This window comes from Mastigoproctus giganteus, chromosome 3 (genome assembly GCF_048544385.1).
Source record: "Mastigoproctus giganteus isolate SK-2022 chromosome 3, ASM4854438v1, whole genome shotgun sequence".
In the NCBI taxonomy this organism is placed as follows: Eukaryota; Metazoa; Arthropoda; class Arachnida; order Uropygi; family Thelyphonidae; genus Mastigoproctus; species Mastigoproctus giganteus.
In genome coordinates, this window is record NC_143577.1 from 159042423 (window position 1) to 159062164 (window position 19742).

At 37.8% G+C, this 19742-nt stretch overlaps 1 protein-coding gene across 1 annotated transcript in view; it reads right to left on the reverse strand.

Annotated features, from left to right (window-relative positions):
* Positions 1–375: 375 nt before the first annotated feature.
* Positions 376–19742, reverse strand: part of spn-B (X-ray repair cross complementing protein spindle B) — a 141648-nt gene continuing 122281 nt past the window's right edge. The window contains exon 6 of the mRNA XM_090370135.1: positions 376–666. Coding sequence (XP_090226261.1) covers positions 376–666 — 291 coding nt within the window. The remainder of the gene's footprint in view (positions 667–19742) is intronic.

Consider the following 19742-nt stretch of genomic DNA (forward strand, 5'->3'; position numbering starts at 1 on the left):
AATACACATTAAATGTAACATAACGACTTCAATTTTACAAACGTAACATAATTTTTGGTGGTAAATGACTCTCATTAACCGGTGCAATACCACCACTTTGCTTATTGGAGGCTTGAAGTGGTGAAGCCACTTCAAGCCCATGTTTAGTCTCTAGAGAAAAGCTTCCAGCATCCCCCCCCCCCATACTTCTCCTTCAACCCATGCACAGTACTAAGTACTATAGGTTTTGATACCTTTTGTGTTTGGGGATTTCATAAAAAATAAATTAAAATTAAACACAGAACTTTAATATTAAAATATCATTATCCTTATATAATACATATTATATATATATTACTTATATTCAAGATGTTTATTATCGTTATTAGATACATTTCATAAATTTGGAATTTTAGTTAAACCACTAATGCCCTCCTTTTTTACGACAAAGTAACAGGACAGCTGTGGAAGATGGGGTGCAAATATTACCTCCATAGTTCGCAAAGTTGACTGAATTGACTGTTCAAGGTGACATTCATCATTCATATTTTGACTAGGAATAACTAAATTAGTGCGAAACAGCATCAACCTTGTAGTAACAATATTGGCCCACGTTAGGCCTAATGTTGGGATAATCTTTCTTTTGGGACCTAGTAAAACTTGGTTTGATTCAAAGGCATCACTCACCTAAAAAGAAAAGGGGAAAAAGTATTTATGTAAATATTTTACCTATAAATATTATTAGGAAGAAGTTCAAAACTGAGAAAATTTTTATCCATTGTTAGAAAAAACCCCCCCCATTTTTTTCCTTGCTTAATTAATAAAAGCATTATGGTGGGTAGCACATTATTATTAGCACTCATTGTACTCAAATATGTAATTCCAAAACCAAATATCCTTGAAGCATGCTATTTCATTTATATATATGACAATAGCTATGATCAGAATTTTATCACAACTATAGATAAATCCAGAAAAAGCCCTCCTTGGAAAGGAACCTGGAATTATTAGCATAGCTGCCAACTTTTAACTTCCAAAAAGCTGGAGATTAACTGTAAGCAGGAATAAAACTGATTTTTCAGAAAAAGGCTTTGTAAATCCCATATGGCTGATTTGGTTTTATTGGCGCAAAAACAACTAAGGTTATACTGCGCCCCCCCACATGGCACTAGAAAGAATATTTCCGCAAAAATACACATTTTTTTATTAAAATACAGACATAAGACTGTTTACTAGTACGGTATGCCCTCGAACATTAATGTATATTGGAATTTTTGCAAAGGGTTTCTGTTTGGATTATCTGGTAGACGTCAATTGATTATGACTGCTTCGAGAAAGACAGTGCTGCTTCAGAATGTTGAGTCAAAGTTTTGTTTATAATAATGGCACTGCTGTTAAGACTTTGCTGTCAAGGCCATTTTCAAAGCTTCACCAGAAAGATCTGAATTCAGTCCCCCCCACCTTATCACTAGGTTAAAATTCTCCAGCATGTAGCATTGCTATGATTAATTATTAAAATGCCAAGAATGACTTCAGATAATTTGTTATATTTCATGCTTCTCATGCACTTTTCAGTTCCCCAACCAATGTTGTTATTTTGGTTTTTAGGAACATTAGCAACTAAGGCCATATTGCTCTGGGCATATGCAGTGGTCATTCCCTGACCTTTCCGTATCCTCTGTATTTGGTGGTCATGGGCTCGAACCCCGGTCTAATCAAGAAGTGTGTGCTACGCACTGCTGCTCCTGCCCACAGAGGGGCCCCCAACCAATGACCACCATTGTACATCAATTCTTTCTCCTTTCATAATAGCATCTCTACATTCTCACACTAAAACTGAAAAAAAAACTCATACTGCAAAACATCTACTGTTCCATCTATTTCTTTTATCTTTAACAACGCCAAGAAATAATGGAAACTTGTCCACAAAATATTTCAAATTTGACAATGATGCAATGCTAACTGATGAAATTTGTGCTACCTCAGCATTTCAAATATTTTTCAGTTGGTACTTTTGTAGTCACATGCAACAATAAAGCATTTCCTTGCTGAACAAAAGAACAGTATTTTCTCTTGTTTTTAGATTCTCCATGACTTTCGCAGTAGAAATGCCTATGACCAAGTCAAAATCATCCTTCTGGTTTAATATTAGTACAGGCCATTATTTAAAATGCAAGAAAAGTAGGCTTTTGCTGCATCAGCCAAAAAAAAAATTTTTTTCCTTTAACTTCACTAGAGTGTACACCTCTCCCACCCAGGAAGGCAGTAAACTCTGGTGGTCGACCACATGCTGACCAAATGCAAGCTTCCTAAGTTCCAGTCTGTTAGTTTTCCCTAATTTGCTATGATAATCAACTTTTGAAGTTGATTATCATAGCAAATTTTGTATTTAAATCTTCCACTTCACTTGGAAGTGGAAGATTTAAATACAGTTGGTATAATAAATTTGCAAATAACATTCTTGAAAATATCTAGGGGTACTGATCTCAGTACATGGATGTGAGGCATGTTGTATTTAAAAGTTATATTCAGATTTTCAAACTTTGGCATAATATTTAAAAAGGAATAAATAAATTACTTTATTCAAACCAGAAGGGAGGAGCATGAACAGACTTTCTGCATGAGTGAGGATATCATGCCTAGAATTATCAGCTTGCTTAGCCAGTTTAGGATTGCTTTTATTAGAAGTTTACGATTCAGAAGATCTTTTCTTTGAGGAGTTTGTTAACCTGTCTTCTTTCAAAACTATTTTTGGATCACAAACTGGATTCGGATAACAGTCAGTGGCACTCAATAGTGAATACTTGTATTTTAAATTTGGTAACTCAAAAAGTGCTTATATGACTTTTCTCACCATTTCCAACATTCTTTAAATAAACTGTCAAAGGTGGCCATTATCTTACCAGTCTAGTTACACATTTAACCAAAGATGATCAATGCATGCAAAGCAAGCTTCAAAATCTTTTTTTTTTTTTTTTTTCAGTTAACTGCATCAGTTGAAATTAATAAAATTAATTCCTTTTAGCACATCTTTCTAGATAGTACTAAATTTCCACCAAATATTCATCAGCTTTCACAGGAAGGCATGCAGTTCTCTTTTTTAGCATATAAATCTATAAATACAAATCACATTTATATACAGTACACAACAGAAATGTTACCTTTTTTTGAGATTTTACAACACAAGGAAAATCTTGTGTGCATGTCTTCTGAAATTGTATGTTGTATTCCTTTGGCACCTTACTGAAAGGCATTGTTAATTGTACTCCACATGACATTAAATGCAGTACAATGAAATGATCACACATTTCAGAGAAGAACACAATTACCTTGCATTTCCATTTCTACTCTGTACGTAGACTAGGATCCCTGACGAAAAATTCATTAATGAAAATAAAGAGAAATTCACAAATTCTTTTTAAAAAATTTGAATTTTAATATAGTTTTTACTCTCTTTTAAGAAAAGAAAAGAAAAAAGACTGAGAAACTCTGTCACCAACCATTATTGCAACAGTGAGATGGAGAAGGCACCAAATTTGAGTAAAAAAGATGGATTGGCAATTGTAAACCCAGAGCAATCTAAAATTACTTTCATTTTTAATTTGAAGAGCATCACAAAAATGTAAACCCCCCTATTCAACTGAAAACCCAGAGAATCTGTCATGACAATTATTTTGAGGCTTACTGGCTTCCCATCAAATGGCAGGTGCCCTGAATTAGTTACTTGGTGTTGAATGGTGAAAAATAGTGAATGTCTACATTGAAATAAAAAACCCACTCCTTTACTAATTAATTTGGAATTCTCTGACCCATAAGCACAGTCTGTGTGGCAGTCTTAAAAATTTATTCATCTAAAAAGAAACCTCATGAAACAAACTGTTTTACAATCACTGTATATGTCTGCAAACAGCAGGCAATGGCTGGCAAAAAACGATTCTGGATATTTTTTTATTTAACTGCAGTTTACTTTATGTTTCACATACACCAAAAAGACAGCCGTCAGGAGAGTGTATGAGGTATAAATGCTTACATTAGCATGGCTACACTGGTAATAGAATACGTTCATTGGTATAGGAATATAATCAAGTATATTGCAATTACATTTGTATCAGATGACACCTCTTCTATTAACATTTTATGTTCAGTACAAGGAAAATACTAATTTACCTTTTTCAGATTTTACAATACAATGAAATTACATATAAAGATTAAATGATTCCTGATCCCACAACTATCATTTAATTTTAAACCATTATTCTGGTAGTTCATGAACCCATGTTCAATTCTCTGTCTTCCTGCCACAATAGATGTTATTCACCTTTCATTTGTAATAAATTTGATAAAGATTACCTATTTATGTGTCCAGCTGGATTGATTTATTTGCTTTTTATGGTTACTTTGTTGTTCAGTATATGGTAAAATACAAATTAAGGGCAACTGAATGATTTAAATCAATTTTTTCTATTTTTGGATTAAAAATATATGCTTAAATTTTTTAATACACAAAAAGCTTTGGGCATATTAATAGTAGTAGTGGAATATGATGCAAAAAAGCAAGCCTACATAGAATCAGCCAAAAAAAAAAAAAAAAAAAAAAAAAAAAACATCCCCTTCCCATTCATTCCAAAAATTCGTCCAGTTCTTCCTTGAATTTAGTTCAGCTATCAATTTTCACAACGACAGATGGAAGTTTGTTCCAGCAATCAACCACTCACTGGCTAAAGTGAGTAGTTGATTGCCGGAACAAATTGAATTTGAATTTATGCCCCCTCAAGTGCGTAATCAGAGCAAATCCCATCAGCATAGCTTGCTCAAACAATTCAAAGCCTTAAACACCTCAATCAGATCACCTCACAAGGGCCTAGTCTCCAGACACTACAATTTGCAGAACTTAAGCCTTTCTTGGTAAGATCACCCCTTTGTTCCCCTCACCAAACTCGTTACCCTTTTCTGTATTTGTTGCAGCAGCTCTACATCCTTTCTAAAATCAGCCCTCAAGACCTGTATGCAGTAATGAAGGTGTGGCCTGACCACTGACTTATACAAATTGATAATCACCTCCTTATCACTGCTAGCAAAGTTCCTGTATATCATTTCCAATACCCCCACGAGCTGCCAGAGCAGCTCGTGGGGGTCTTGTCAATTTTGTACAGCCTGGCTGCACTGCTCAGAAAACTTCATATCTGACAGCACAATTACCCCCAGGTCTTTTTCATTGCCCACTACCCTGAGGGGCTTAGAGGGCAACAGGTATCCTGTGTGTTACCAGAAACTCAGTCTAAAACACTGATGGATCCAATAGCTTTCTATTACAGAAGATTTAGGACAAGTCCAGTTGGCCTGCCTCACTAAAATCCACTCGTGCACACCTTCTCAATGGTAAGCCGTTACGTCACTTAGGTGGCAACGAACATATAGAGTGGTTCTCTTCAAGATGCCTGGTCAGTGTGAAGAGGAAGAGACCAAACCCTCCAGCATATTACAGCACGACAAAACAAATGGCCCTCAGTCCCCAGCGGCTTTCACTCGCCCTCTTATGGCAGCGAGAGGATCAGAGTGAAAGCAGAGGGTGCTAAGAATCTCTGGGTATAACCAGGCTGCCATGCACGGAAACTGAACTTGGCCTGTTACAATGTAAGATCACTCATCGGTGAAGACAGGATATTAGAGCTGGAAAAGGAATTAGAAAGTGTGAATTAGAATATCATCGGTTTGGCTGAAACAAGAAGAAATGAATCAATTATAAGTTTAGTTTATCAAGTGGAAATCTGCTGTACACCAATGGAAACAGTGAAAGGAGTGAAGGTGGAGTTGGGTTTCTGGTCCATAAAGATTTAAAAAACAACATTTTGGAATTCAAAAGTACATCAAGGTGTCAAGACTAATACTCAAGATTTCTAAGAGGTACAAGCTAAAGGTCATAATGATTTATGTACCAACATCGAGCCATGATGATGAAGAGGTTGAAGAAATGTACACCGAAATTGAGAGCCTTCTAGATGAGCAGAACACCCACTACACTATTATTATGGGGGACTTCAATGCTAAGGTTGGAAAAAGACAAAACAGCGCAGAAAGGGGAACTATAGGAAATTTTGGAATTGGTGAAAGAAATGAAAGAGGTAAAAGACTTGTGGAATTTGCAGAATCTCAAGGATTGTCAGTAATGAACACTTTTTTTCAAGAAAAGGGTGAACAGAAAGTGGACACGGATGAATCTAAATGGATTAACAACTAATGAAATCGACTTCATCCTTACTAACAGAAGATATATTGTGAATGATGTTACCGTCCTGAATAAGGTAAATGTTGGAAGTGATCACAGAATGGTAAAATGTACACTTGATAAAGATGTAGGAAAGGAAAAAACTGACTCGAGTAAATAATACAAAGGTCTTTGAGATAACAGAAGAGGAGAAAAAGCAGTATGTATTGGAACTTAAGAACAACTTTGGGCTTCTGCAGACTGCTCAGGACCAAGATATCGACGAGGAATATTACAACTTTCTGAAAGTTATAAAGCACAAGAAACCTATATGGAAAAAAAAAATCCAAGGAAGAAAAAATTAGTCAAGAAACACTTATGATGAACCGAAGGCGACAAAATGAAGAGCAAGATAAACACTGACAAGAAAAAAATGAGTATACTGAGTTATGCAAAGCCATTAGAAAGAGACTCAGAGAGGGCATAAGAAGATTTAAGAAGAGATAAGAAGGGAAAACAAAGAACTTAAATCAGCAACCATGAGCAGTAATACAGAAAGACAAATGATACTGAAACTGAAGAATAGCGACGGTGTACTTATAAACAGCAGAGAAGGCATAATTCAAATAGCAGAAGACTACTATAGAGAATTATACAAGGAGCGAGGGAATGATGCCAGTAGTGGGGAAGATGGATTACAAATTAGCAACACATACTACATACCCGATATTCTTCCTGATGAGGTAGAACATGCATTGAAGAAAATGAAGAATCAGAAGGCCCCGGGGGAAGATGAAGTTACTATAAAGTTGTTAAAATTGGGAAGAGACATAACACAAAAACTGGCAAGACTCTTCACAAAGTGCATTAGAAAAGGTGTGACGCCTAAGCAGTGGAATAATGCAATCACAGTTTTGCTGCATAAGAAAGGAGATAAATCAGAAATTGGAAATTATAGACCAATTAGCTTGTTATCCCACATCTACAAGTTGTTCACAAGGGTCATTACTAACAGATTAAAAAAAGAATACTTGATGAGAATCAACCGAAAGAGCAAGCTGGCTTTAGGACAGGATTCTCAACTATGGATCACCTTCACGTAATATCACAGCTAATGGAGAAAGCAAATGAATATAAAACACCATTATGCCTGGCATTTGTGGATTATGAAAAAGCATTTGACTCCATACAGCATAAGGCAATGTTTCGGGCACTGGAAAGACAAGGCATAGATACCCCATATATTATGATTTTGAAGAAAATATATGAGAACGCTACCTCCTTTATTAGACTAGACAAAGACAGTGGGAAATTTAAAATCAAGAAAGGAGTTCGACAAGGGGAGACAATATCTCCGAAGCTGTTTACTGCTGCCCTTTAGGAAGCTTTCAGAAGATTAGACTGGTCGCAGAAAGGAGTCAATGTGAACGGAGAGTACCTAAACCATTTACGATTTGCAGATAACATTGTGGTCATAAGCCACGATCCTAAAGAATTAGAGAAAAATCTTAATCAGTTATGCACAGTTAGTAAGGATTTTGGACTAAAGATGAATATGGCTAAAACAAAAGTAATGATGAACAAGTATGCCATGGAAAGGGAAATAATGATTGAAGGAGCAGTAATTGAAAAGGTGGAATCATATACTTATCTTGGACAAGTTATTAGCTGTAATAATGATAAATGGCTGGAAGTCAAGAGAAGAATAAATTTTGGATGGATAGCATTCAAGAAATATAGTCACATACTGAAGAGCAATATCCCAGTTTGTCTGAAACGTAAAATAATGAACCAATGTATACTCCCCACCATGACTTATGGAAGTGAAACTTGGGCACTCACCAAAAGAATGGAAGAGAAGCTGAGAACTACACAGCGAAGAATGGAACAAATTATATTGGGAATCAGACTGTTAGATAAGAAGAGAAACATATGGATTAGGCAGCAAACTCAAGTAAAGGACATTCTTATCAAAACTAAAGAACTAAAATGGTCTTGGGCAGGACACATAGCTCGAAAACATGATGAACTAAGAAAATAACAGAATGGTACCAAAGAGGAGCTAGAAGAAAACATGGAAGACAAAGGCGGAGATGGATAGATGAAATTCATGAGTTTGTGGGTAGTAAATGGATGGCTATTGCTCAAAACAGAAGGAACTGGAAAGTTTCTGGAGAGGCCTTCATCCTGAAGTGGATTGAAAATGGATGACGACGACATTGAGTATAGTAGTGCACAGTTGGTATGTTAATCTGGGGTTACTGCTACCCATAAGCAGTACTTTGCATTTGTCAACGTTAAACTTCAGTTGCCACCTCTCAGCCCATCTGCCCAACTTTACTAGATCTTGTTGCAGCTGCATATCATTGGGCGCCTCCGTAGCCTGGTGGGCAGGAGCAGCAGTGCGTAGCACACGCTTCTTGATTAGACCGGGGTTCGAGCCCATGACCACCAAATACGGAGGATGCGGAAAGGTCAGGGAATGACCACTGCATATCCCCGTTGCAATATGGCCTTAGTTGCTAATGCTACTAAAAACCAAACAACAACAACAGCATATCATCATTACTGTCATTAACAACCCTGCCAACTTTTGTATCATCTGCAAACTTGGACATTAATCCTGTTATAACTTCATCAATATCATTGATAAATATAGAAACAACAATGGTCCTAACACCGAACCCTGGAGGACTACACTAATAACATTAATCCACGAAGATTAGTATCCATTGATTACCACTTCACTCAACAATCCTTTTATCCATATCTCACACTGAAACTGAAAAAAACTCATACTGCAAACATCTACTGCTCCATCTATTTCTTTATCAACTCCAAGAAATACTGGAAACGTGTCCACAAAATGTTTCAAATTTGACAATGATGCAATGCCAACTGATGAAATTTGTGCTACCTCAGCATTTCCATTAATACCTTTCCTTAATACCATTCTGCTCCAATTTGTGCAGTAGTCCTCCATGTGCAACAGTATCAAAAGCATTTGTAAGATCCAAATATATGATATCAAAATTATTCTTTGCATCCAGTTCCTTTATGACTACATCATAGTATCCAATTAAATTGGTCTGGCAAAATTTTCCTTTAACAACCCCATGCTGTGTCTGAACTATAGCTGTAGTCTTGTCTAGATGATCCTGCATTGCTTCCTTAACAACTAGGAATGCAAACAAAAGAGGGAGTCCATCAAAGTCCCCTACTTGTAATTGGTCAAGTGATGGACCTAAAATTAGGAGTAGGCAGTCGCCGGATGAAAGACGTATATCTGGTTCTTCAGGGTTTAAAGGTAAGCTGATTGGAATTCATCCATTACAAAATGCCGTCATTTTCCTAATGAGTGTTACAAATTTTTCGAATTTTATTAAAATAGTAGATTGAACCATATATTATAGCAATGTGATAAAAGATTGATAGCAAGTTCATTTCCCAAGCTGTTAAGGCAATATGTGACATTGTTATTGGAATTCTCCGTACTTAATATGTACAATAGACCATTTCAATGGAAATGAACAGTTGTATTCAGAGCATTTTGCTTGGTATTTGTATTTTTAATATTGATCATTAGGTATTTATATAATATTAATATTAGGTATTTATAAAAATAGATTGAAGTGTTCATTTAGTGTCAGTCTTCCCACAGTTTCAACATATAATATTACGGCGTCAATAAGTTCCTTAAACTCGTTATTGCGAAAATGAATCATTATCATTTATTAGGATTAAAATTTATTAGATTTTATTAGATCATTGTTTATATTAGATTATTCAAATGTATCTTGCTTAAAAAAAAAAAACATTCAGGTTCTGTTGCATGAGTTTGTTCAAACATGTAATTTAAACATAAACATGATATGACAGTTAACATAAATCTTATAACGTTCATTATGAATAAAATTTCGTTTGATACTCAAAATAGTTTAAGTATTAGTGATTTGCACCTTTTGGATTTCTATACAAAAATTTATTTTTTAAATGTATTTAAAATTTGATTTGACCATTTTACTAAGACAAGACAAGATAAAGTCGAATTCCTTGAAGTAGATTGACTTTTTTTTGCCAATTGAAGCTTAACCGTTAGTATTTTTTTGTTGAACGTGTTGAGTAAATAAAAAAGAAAAAAAAAAATATATAACTTTTTATTCTATAGCACAAAAGTTGTCCCAGAATATAGGTATTTATCTGTTATATTTTTAATTTCCTTTCTTTCTTATTTTTTGGCATGGATTGTAAGTACCCCCCCCCCCCCCACATTTAAACTTTTCAATCTGAACGTGTAGCTTACTGCATGTGTTGATATCCACTTTTGGAATGTTTCTTCAGTGAAGAACCTTTACTATAACTCTGTGCCATAATGTAACCCCCCCCCCAAACAGTTTCTCTCTTAAATTCAAAAAGTCTGTTGTTTCTAGGATGAAAGTATTATGTTCAGATCTGAAGAAGAGGACAAAATAAAATGAAAGGACTAGTGAAATATTCTACACACCTGTTGGATTGCATCCCCTCCCTCTTATCTTCTATTGCTTGCCAGACTCGGGGAAATATTCAATTAGTGTGAAATTTAATGTCAAACTTGGGGGGGGGGAGGAATATATATAATAAATGGCCAAAAAATAAAGCAGAATCATGTCTGCTGGATCTTCTTTTCATCAGAAACTATGAGGACTTTAGAATGAAAGGAAAGTAATGATTTTGGTAACTCATCTGGTGAGGTATGGGCTTGGCACATGCAGGGTCCTGAGAGTATCATCATTCTTCTTTCTTGGTGATTCCCTTCTGTTTTTCTCAGGGGTAACTCAGAAATTTTTTTTTTTTTTTGGCTGGTGCAGCAAAAGCCTCAGGCCTCCTTGCATCATATGGCTAATTATAATAATAATAATATAATAATAATAATAATAACCAGAGAGTCCATTACTTTCTCTGGAACAGAAGTTAAACTAACAGGTCTGTAATTACCCGTGTCACCCTTTGATTCACCTTTGTGAACTGGGGATACATTTGCACTTCTCCAGTCAGTGGGGACCTCTCTCTTGAATCCAAGGATGCTCTCATAATTATGGCTAAGCTTTTGCTTACTTCCTTTGCTACCTCCCTTAATATAACTAGATAGATCCCATCCACCCCATCTCCCTTTCTTATGTTTAACTTCAACAATTTCTCCTCTACTTTCTTCTCAGATATTACAAAGTCATTCGGCTCCCTATTAGAGTTTGATAAACTTCTGGCCTCCAGTTCTCTCCAAAGTTCTTCTTGTGTGAATGTAGATGCAAAATACTCATTCAGTTTGTTAGCTACCTGAGCAGGATCATCTGCAGTCAAACTACTGATATCAAATGGAGCAATCTGATTCCTTACTTCTAGAGATTACATCAGTAAAGAAGTCTTTTCTGTTTTTCTTTGCATCCTTTCCCATATATTTCTCGTAATGTGCCTTCACCTACCTAATGTTCTTTGTAACAACATACTAATTTATATCCACCACAGGCTTCTGTGTCACCTGATAATTTATATGCATTTCATGCATATTTTTTTCACTGCCACGGGTCTTATTAGTTCATCTGACACGAAATTCCTATTTTTAGGATAATTATCATCTGAGTTTACTTGCGTGAAAAATATGTTATCCAAGCCAAGGCTCATCTGCACGTAAATCAGTAACCTTTAACTTTAAACTCGGCATACAAAATAAAGGGCAACTTTCTACAATGAAAATAAAACTGTAAAGAATAAAAGATAAATTTAGTAAAACATCTTAATATTAATGCAGCAGGGAATGGTAACTTGCATTGTGGCAGGGAACGGCATGTCATGCCATTCAGTGCTTTGAGTTACTGTCCTATCATGAGAAGGTGAACGTCAATTATCTAGTAGATACCCTTTTGATAAACACCATTCTAATACATCTTTCAGAACAATTAAATTCTATTTGGGAAGTAAATAATTTAACTGGAGTATCTTCATTCAGAATGAAGGTCTCATGTTCCAGCTAAGCACAAACATCTAAGTAATAGCGGCATTACATTAGCATCGCATTAGCACATGATGCAAGAAAGCAAGCTTATATAGGATCAGCAAAAAAAAAAACAAAAAAAACCCCCTTATTTCACCCATCTACTCACTCCAAATGCTTGTCTAGTTCTGCCTTGAATCTATTTAAGCTATCAACTACTACAACGACAGATGGAAGTTTGTCCAGCAATCAACCACCTGCTGGTTAAAGGCAAACTTCCGCACATCCGTATTACAACTGTCCTTCCTCAGTTTGAATTTATGCCTTCTCAGGTGATTATTCTAAGCAAGAGGAGCAATCCCATCAGCATTGAGCATGCTAAAAACCATTCAAGTCTTTATACACCTCAATCAGATCACCTCGCAGGTTCCTAGTCTCCAGAAACTGGGTGCGAGGTTAGCCTGTGCAGACATTGCTCCTTAAAGCTCTTCAAACAGAGAAGTTTTTCCTGATTTATTTTCTGCTTTATTAGTTTAAATTGTCATATTAACTTATTTTCTAGAGTAGCTTTATATTCCTAGTTAAGATACTTAGTTTAAAGTTTAACTTAGACAGAGATTTCGTAGATATTACTTAGTATCGGTAACGGTATCAAATCCACGTGTCACAAATTGAACGAGAGGTCTTTTAACCAAATTCAGTCGATTTATTAACCAATTGTTATATCAAATTATCTTCTATAAGTAGATTATAGACCTAGTCAGGATCCTTAGTTTATTCTAAATTGAGATAGCGAGATTTCGAAGCTAATCAATACTTACGAGTCCGTAGAAATACCGTTCGTGAATTCCCGCCATTTTTACACGATAGCATAAGCTTAGTGTAGTATACTGCATAATATAATATTGTCAATTAATCAGTAAATCTATTAATCTTGATAAACTTTATTGTCAATTAAATTGTATTTTTAACTCTATAAATATATATAACGACTTAATCGTAACAAATAATTAATACATAACTATAGTGGTACACGTGATACGGAAGTTGTATAAAGGGAACACTAGATACCGAAAAAAAAAAAAAAAATATATATATATATACGTATAACATAACTGTTTTGGGATATAACTTAAGGATTTAATTTTTGTTTTAAATTTTATTGAATTAAATTGGAATCATGACTCTGACCAGAGCAGCAAAGCAAAACGTTCAAGCTAATGGGAGTGCTGTGGTTCAGGAGAGAACTGAGGGGGGCAGTTGCCCTCTGAATCACAGTCTATTAAAATGCACTGTTTGCTTGATGTTTGCGGAGCAGTCGGGTATGGGACATGATACTGCCAAGGGGGATGTCTTTGTGTGTGCACGATGTAAGGAGTGCAAGGAAATCAGGCGACAACTCAGCGTTGTTATGGGCCTTTATGAGACCTTGAAGGACAGGGTGGATGCCCTCGAAGGAAATAAATTGAGGGGCCCATCAAGCTCTCAGCTGCCCACATCAACGCCAGAGCTTGCACTTGGTCATCAGGCAACACAGGGGCAGCCCCCTAGGCAGAATGCGCTGGTCCCACAGGAACTAGTAGTTGTTGGTGACTCTATTGTCAGGGAAACGGGGAACATGCTTTGTAAAAAGGATAGGTGGAATAGGACCAGGGTATGTCTGCCAGGGGCAAAGGTTGATGACGTTGTAGATAGGATATCATCTTTTAAGGGCACAAAAGGTGATATAGTTGTACACGTTGGCACTAATGATATTAAGAGTAGGAGACCGGCGGAATTACTTAGCAAGTACAGGTCACTGTTGAAAAAAAGCCGTGAATTAGGGTTGAATTTGAAAGTGTCTGCAATTCTGCCCAGACACGATAGGAGGGAGTATATGATGAGAGCCTTGTCGATCAATTCGGCCCTGGAGGGATTGTGCAAGGCTCAAGGGGTAGAATTTTTTTCAGCCTGGACTGTACTTGTTAACAGGAGAGATTGCTTCTACAGGGATGGGATACACTTAAATAGAAAGGGTGCAAGAATTTTTGCTGATGCTGTCGAGGCAGTGTTAGGTGGGTCGGAAAACTGCTAGTTGGGGGGGATACAAGGACTAATAGATTAACAGTAGCCACTGGCAGAGGTGGAAGTGATTCTTGCACTGCTTCTATTCAAATGAGCAGAAGTCTGAAAAACAAGATGCAGGATATTTCAGAGACTGCTGGTAGTCATTGCGTTACAAGTAAACACATGGGTTGTGTTAGGGTAGCTAAGAATAGAAACAGGTGCATGTATACCTGCGTGTACACCAATGCTAGGAGTTTGGTAAATAAATTTGATGAATTTGAGGTATTGCTCAAAACATCAAAGGCAGATATTGTTGGGATATCAGAGACGTGGTGTCACACAGATATAAGTAATGCGGAACTGGAATTTGGGGAATACAATGTATATAGAAAGGATAGACAGGACAGGAGGGGAGGAGGGGTTATGCTATTAATTAAGAAACATATAAAGTCAAAGGAAGTGAAGCCAGTTGACATCGATGGACAGGGCAGTGTCGAGTCAGTTTGGTGTGACATAAGCATTGGGAGATCAAAATTGAGAGTAGGAGTGTGCTATAGGCCTAATGACTCTGATGAGTATAATAATATATTGTACAGGGAAATAGAGTGGGCCAGTAAATCAGAGAGTCTTATAATGGGGGATTTTAATTTCCCAGATATTGACTGGAATTTGTGGGTTGGTCACTCGCACACTAGCAAGGCTTTTGTGGATTTATTGGATGATTGTTTTCTACATCAGCATGTTCGTGAGGCAACAAGAGGGAGCAATACTCTTGATCTGATTATCAGTAGTGATTCTTCATGCATTAAGAACCTGCAGATAAATGAACCACTAGATGGCAGTGATCACAGTGTGTTGAAGTGGGATTTACTCAAGGAGGTAACTACCATCAGAGGTAAAGGGAAGGGTTTTTGTTTTCGTAAAGGCGACTATGATGGTCTGAGACAGTATTTAAATTCTATACAGTGGGACCAACTGATGATGTTACCAACAGCAAACTCAAAATGGGAAGCATTCAAGGAACTAATCTTGGTGGCTACCAGGCTTTACATACCAACTAAGAAATATTGTTCAAGGTTTAGGCCTAAATGGTTGTCAGATGGACTAATGAGACATGTGGCAGAGAAGAAAAATGCATGGGATACATACAAATTAATGGGTGACATGGAAGCCTATGATAGATATAAGTTGGTCTGTAACCAAGTCACAAAGGAGATTAGGCAGGCAAAGGCAGACTACGAAAAATCCTTGGCAAAGGATGCAAAGAAAAACAGAAAGGAGTTCTTTACATACTTGAACTCGAGAAGGAAAGGGATGAATCAGATTGGTCCACTGGATATTGATGGTTCAACAGTTGAGGATCCTGCTCAGGTGGCTAACAATCTAAACGAGTATTTTGCATCTACATTCACGCATGAGGAGTTATTCAGGAAGGAGAATGATGTAGGTAAAGTAAACATTGGCAGTGAGCTGGATGATTTTGTAATAACTGAGAGGAAAGTGGAGGAGAGATTGTTGAGGATAAACATAAAAAAGGTACCTGGGGTGGATGGGATCTATCCAGTTATATTAAAGGAGGCAGCAAAGGAAGTATGCAAACCCCTAGCCATAATTATGAGAGCTTCTTTGGACTCAGGGGAGGTACCCATAGACTGGAGATGTGCAAATGTAACCCCAATTCACAAAGGAGGATCAAAGGCTGACACAAGTAATTATAGACCTGTTAGTTTAACTTCTGTTCCAGGTAAATTAATGGAGGCACTGGTTAAAGAAGCACTGCAGGATCATCTAGACAAGAATTCAGTTATAGCTCAGACGCAGCATGGTTTTGTTAAGGGCAGGTCTTGCCTGACCACTTTGATTGGATACTATGATGTAGTCACAAAAGAACTGGATGCAGGGAATAACTTTGATATTATATATTTGGATCTTAGAAAGGCTTTTGATACTGTTGCACATGGAAGACTGCTGCACAAATTGGAGCAGTGTGGCATTGGAGGCAAATTGCTGCTATGGATAAGGGGATGGTTGAGTGGCAGAAGACAGAGAGTGGTAATCAATAGACACTGCTCAACGTGGACTAATGTTATTAGTGGAGTTCCTCAAGGTTCAGTGTTGGGTCCATTGTTGTTTTCGGTGTTTATGAATGATATTGATGATGGGATATCAAGTTTAATGTCTAAGTTTGCAGATGATACAAAGGTTGGCAGGGTCGTTAAGGACACTACTGACGCTATGCTGCTGCAACAGGATCTGGAAAGGTTGAACAGATGGGCTGAGAGGTGGCAAATGAAGTTTAACATTGACAAATGTAAAGTACTACATATGGGTAACAGTAACCCCAGAGCAATGTATCAACTCTGCGGTACTACACTGACAGTGGTGGAGAATGAAAAGGACCTGGGGGTAATTGTGCAGGCAGATATGAAGTTCTCTGAGCAGTGCAGACGAGCTGCAAGAGTAGCTCATGGTGTCTTGTCAATGATATACAGGAATTTTTCTAGCAGGGATAAGGAGGTGATTATTCCCTTGTATAAGGCAATGGTTAGGCCACATCTTGAGTACTGTATACAGGTCTGGAGGCCTCATTTCAAGAAGGATGTAGAGCTGCTGGAACGGGTACAGAGAAGGGCAACAAGATTAGTAAATGGAACAAAGGGTTGCTCTTACGAAGAAAGGCTTAAGTTTTGCAAATTACAGAGTCTGGAGACTAGGCACCGGCGAGGTGATCTGATAGAGGTGTATAAGGCTTTGAATGGTTTGAGCATGCTCAATGCCAATGAGATTCTTCATCTTTCTCAGAATAATCACCTCAGAGGGCATAAATTCAAATTGAGGAAGGACGGATGTCCGATAGATATGCGGAAATTTGCCTTTGGCCAGCGGGTGGTTGGTTGGTGGAACCGACTTCCATCACTTGTTGTTGAAGTTGATAGCCTAAACAAATTTAAAGCTCAACTGGACAGGTATTTCGAACGAACGGAGGGGTAAAATGGGAGAGGGTTTTTTTTTTTTTGGCTGATGCTGAATAAGCTTGCTTTCTTGCATCATATGCCTCTACTAATGCTAATGCTAACTATAATTTGCAAAACTTAAGAATTTCTTTGTAAGAGCAACCCTTTGTTCAATTCACTAATCTTGTAGCCCTTCTCTGTACTTGTTCCAACAGCTCTACATCTTTTATAAATGAGGCCTCCAGACCTGTATACAGTACTCAGGATGTAGCCTGATCACTGCCTTATACAAGAGGATAATCACCTCCTTATCCCTGTTAGAAAAATTCGTGTATATCATTGACAAAACACCATGAGCTACTCTTGAAGACTGTATGCACTGCTCAGAAAACTTCATATCTGCCTGCACTACCCCCAAGTCCTTTTCACTCTCTACCACTGTCAGTGTAGTACCACACAGTTGATATGTTACTTTGGGGTTACTGCTTCCCATATGCAGTACTTTACATTTGTCAAAGTTAAACTTCAGTTGCCACCTCTCAGACCATCTGTTTAACTTTTCTAGATCCTGTTGCAGCAGCATACGGTCATTAACAACCCTGCCAACCTTCGTAGCAACTTGGACATTAAGCCTGATATACCATCATCAATATCATTAATGAATACCAAAAACAACAATGGACCTAACACTGAACCCTGGGGGACTCCACTAATAACATTAGTCCAAAAGAGCAGTATCCATTGATTACTACTCTCTGTCTTCTCCCACTCAACCATCCCTTTATCCATAGCAGCAATTTGCCTCCAATGCCACACTGCATTTGGTCCTTGAGGTTGTCACAGACATTCTCTCAGATATGCCAGACAAGCTATACTTGCTATCTGGGAGTCTAAAACGCTGATGAAACTGATATTCGGGTGACACTCAAGTCAAGTGGATCCAATTTCGGCGAAGTCCGGACGGTCTGTGACAGCCAAATCCTCTGTTTGCACCTTCACGATGGTGGGACTGTTAGTAATCCTGGGTATAACCTCCATGCACAAGTACATGGTGGGTGACCACCCAGGTGTGAACCAACGTAAGCAGGGGTCGAGGTGTGGCGCCCACACCACATGGAGGAACGCCGCCCCTCTATGTTACCAGGCAGTACTAGGTGGTAGATGACTCTCATCAACCGGTGAAATACCACCACTTTGCTTATTGGAGGCTTGAAATGGTGGAACCCATGTTTAGTCTCTAGAGCTAAGTTCCGGTCAACCTTTCCCTATCTCTTCCATCATGCAGTATGATTGATGACTTTTGGGGTTATGATGAACGTCGTGGCGAGATCCAATATTCCTTACATTTCGAGGGTACAGCTCTAAAGCGGTGTTCGCAGGCCGGCCGCTAGTTAGTACACTGGACTGAACCTATTGGTAACTCTCTAGGAAGCTTCCGGATCAGCTAGTGTATAATCTTGCTGCCTCTACTCTGCCAGATAGTGACTGGAGGGAGTCCGAGTAGTGTGTATGCGGGGAGCATTGTCGAGGCCACGTTATGTCAAGGATCTGGGTATATTCTTACCACATGTACGCCATATCCAAAAATTTCATTACTTCATACAGCATGTCCCACCTACTTTTCCTTACTATTGAATACACCATGAATTGTCAAACTAATAGAGCAAGCTTATCTGCGAAAAGATCTAAACCTCCCAAGGACTTCCTAATTCATTTCACAAATATATGTGGTCTCAATTCTAATCTCAACGATGTCCATTTCCACTTGCAGTCTGCCAAACCCCATGTACTTTTTCTGACAGAATCTCAGTTATCGGTTGATTCATCTACTGCTCATCTCAGATGCCCAAATTATTCGCTGTATGATTCCTTTCGCCTCAAAGGTGGTACTTGTGCATATGTCCGTTCTGATATTCCCTGTCAGAGACTTGGCAATTTGGAATCTCCTCTCTTTGATCTTCTCTGGCTTAAAATCTCTCTACCTCATTGTGTCAAATTCATCTGTTGTCTCTACCGTTCTCCCAACTCCACTAATCACTTGGAGCTCTTTGACTTCCTCTCTTTGCAACTTGACTTTCTCCAGTCCAACTTTCCGAACAGTGAGGTAATTTTCCTTGGTGATTTTAATGTTCACAACTCCAGCTGGCTTCCGTTTTCTAGTCACACCGACCCAGCAGGTCGAGATGCTGAGGCTTTTGCAATTACTAATGACCTAGCACAGATTGTTCATTTACCTACAAGAATACCGGACAATCCTAATCATACAGCCAATACGCTTGATCTTTTTCTCACAAACAACCCTTCTAAGTACAAGGTCGAAGTGAGAGGTCCTTTAGGCACTTCAGATCACAACTTGGTGATTGTCTCTTCTCCAATGGAACCTTTATCTCATGGCTATTCCCAACCTCGTATTGTTTGGCATTACAAGAATGCAAAATGGGATGACCTGCGAGACTTCTTTTCTTCTTTTCCTTGGTCTGATTACTGTTTCAAAACTTCTGATGTCAACGTTTGCTCAGATCGTGTCAGTGAAATTATTCTTGCAGGAATGGAATCCTTTATCCCACACTCCACTTTAAAATCTCGTCCT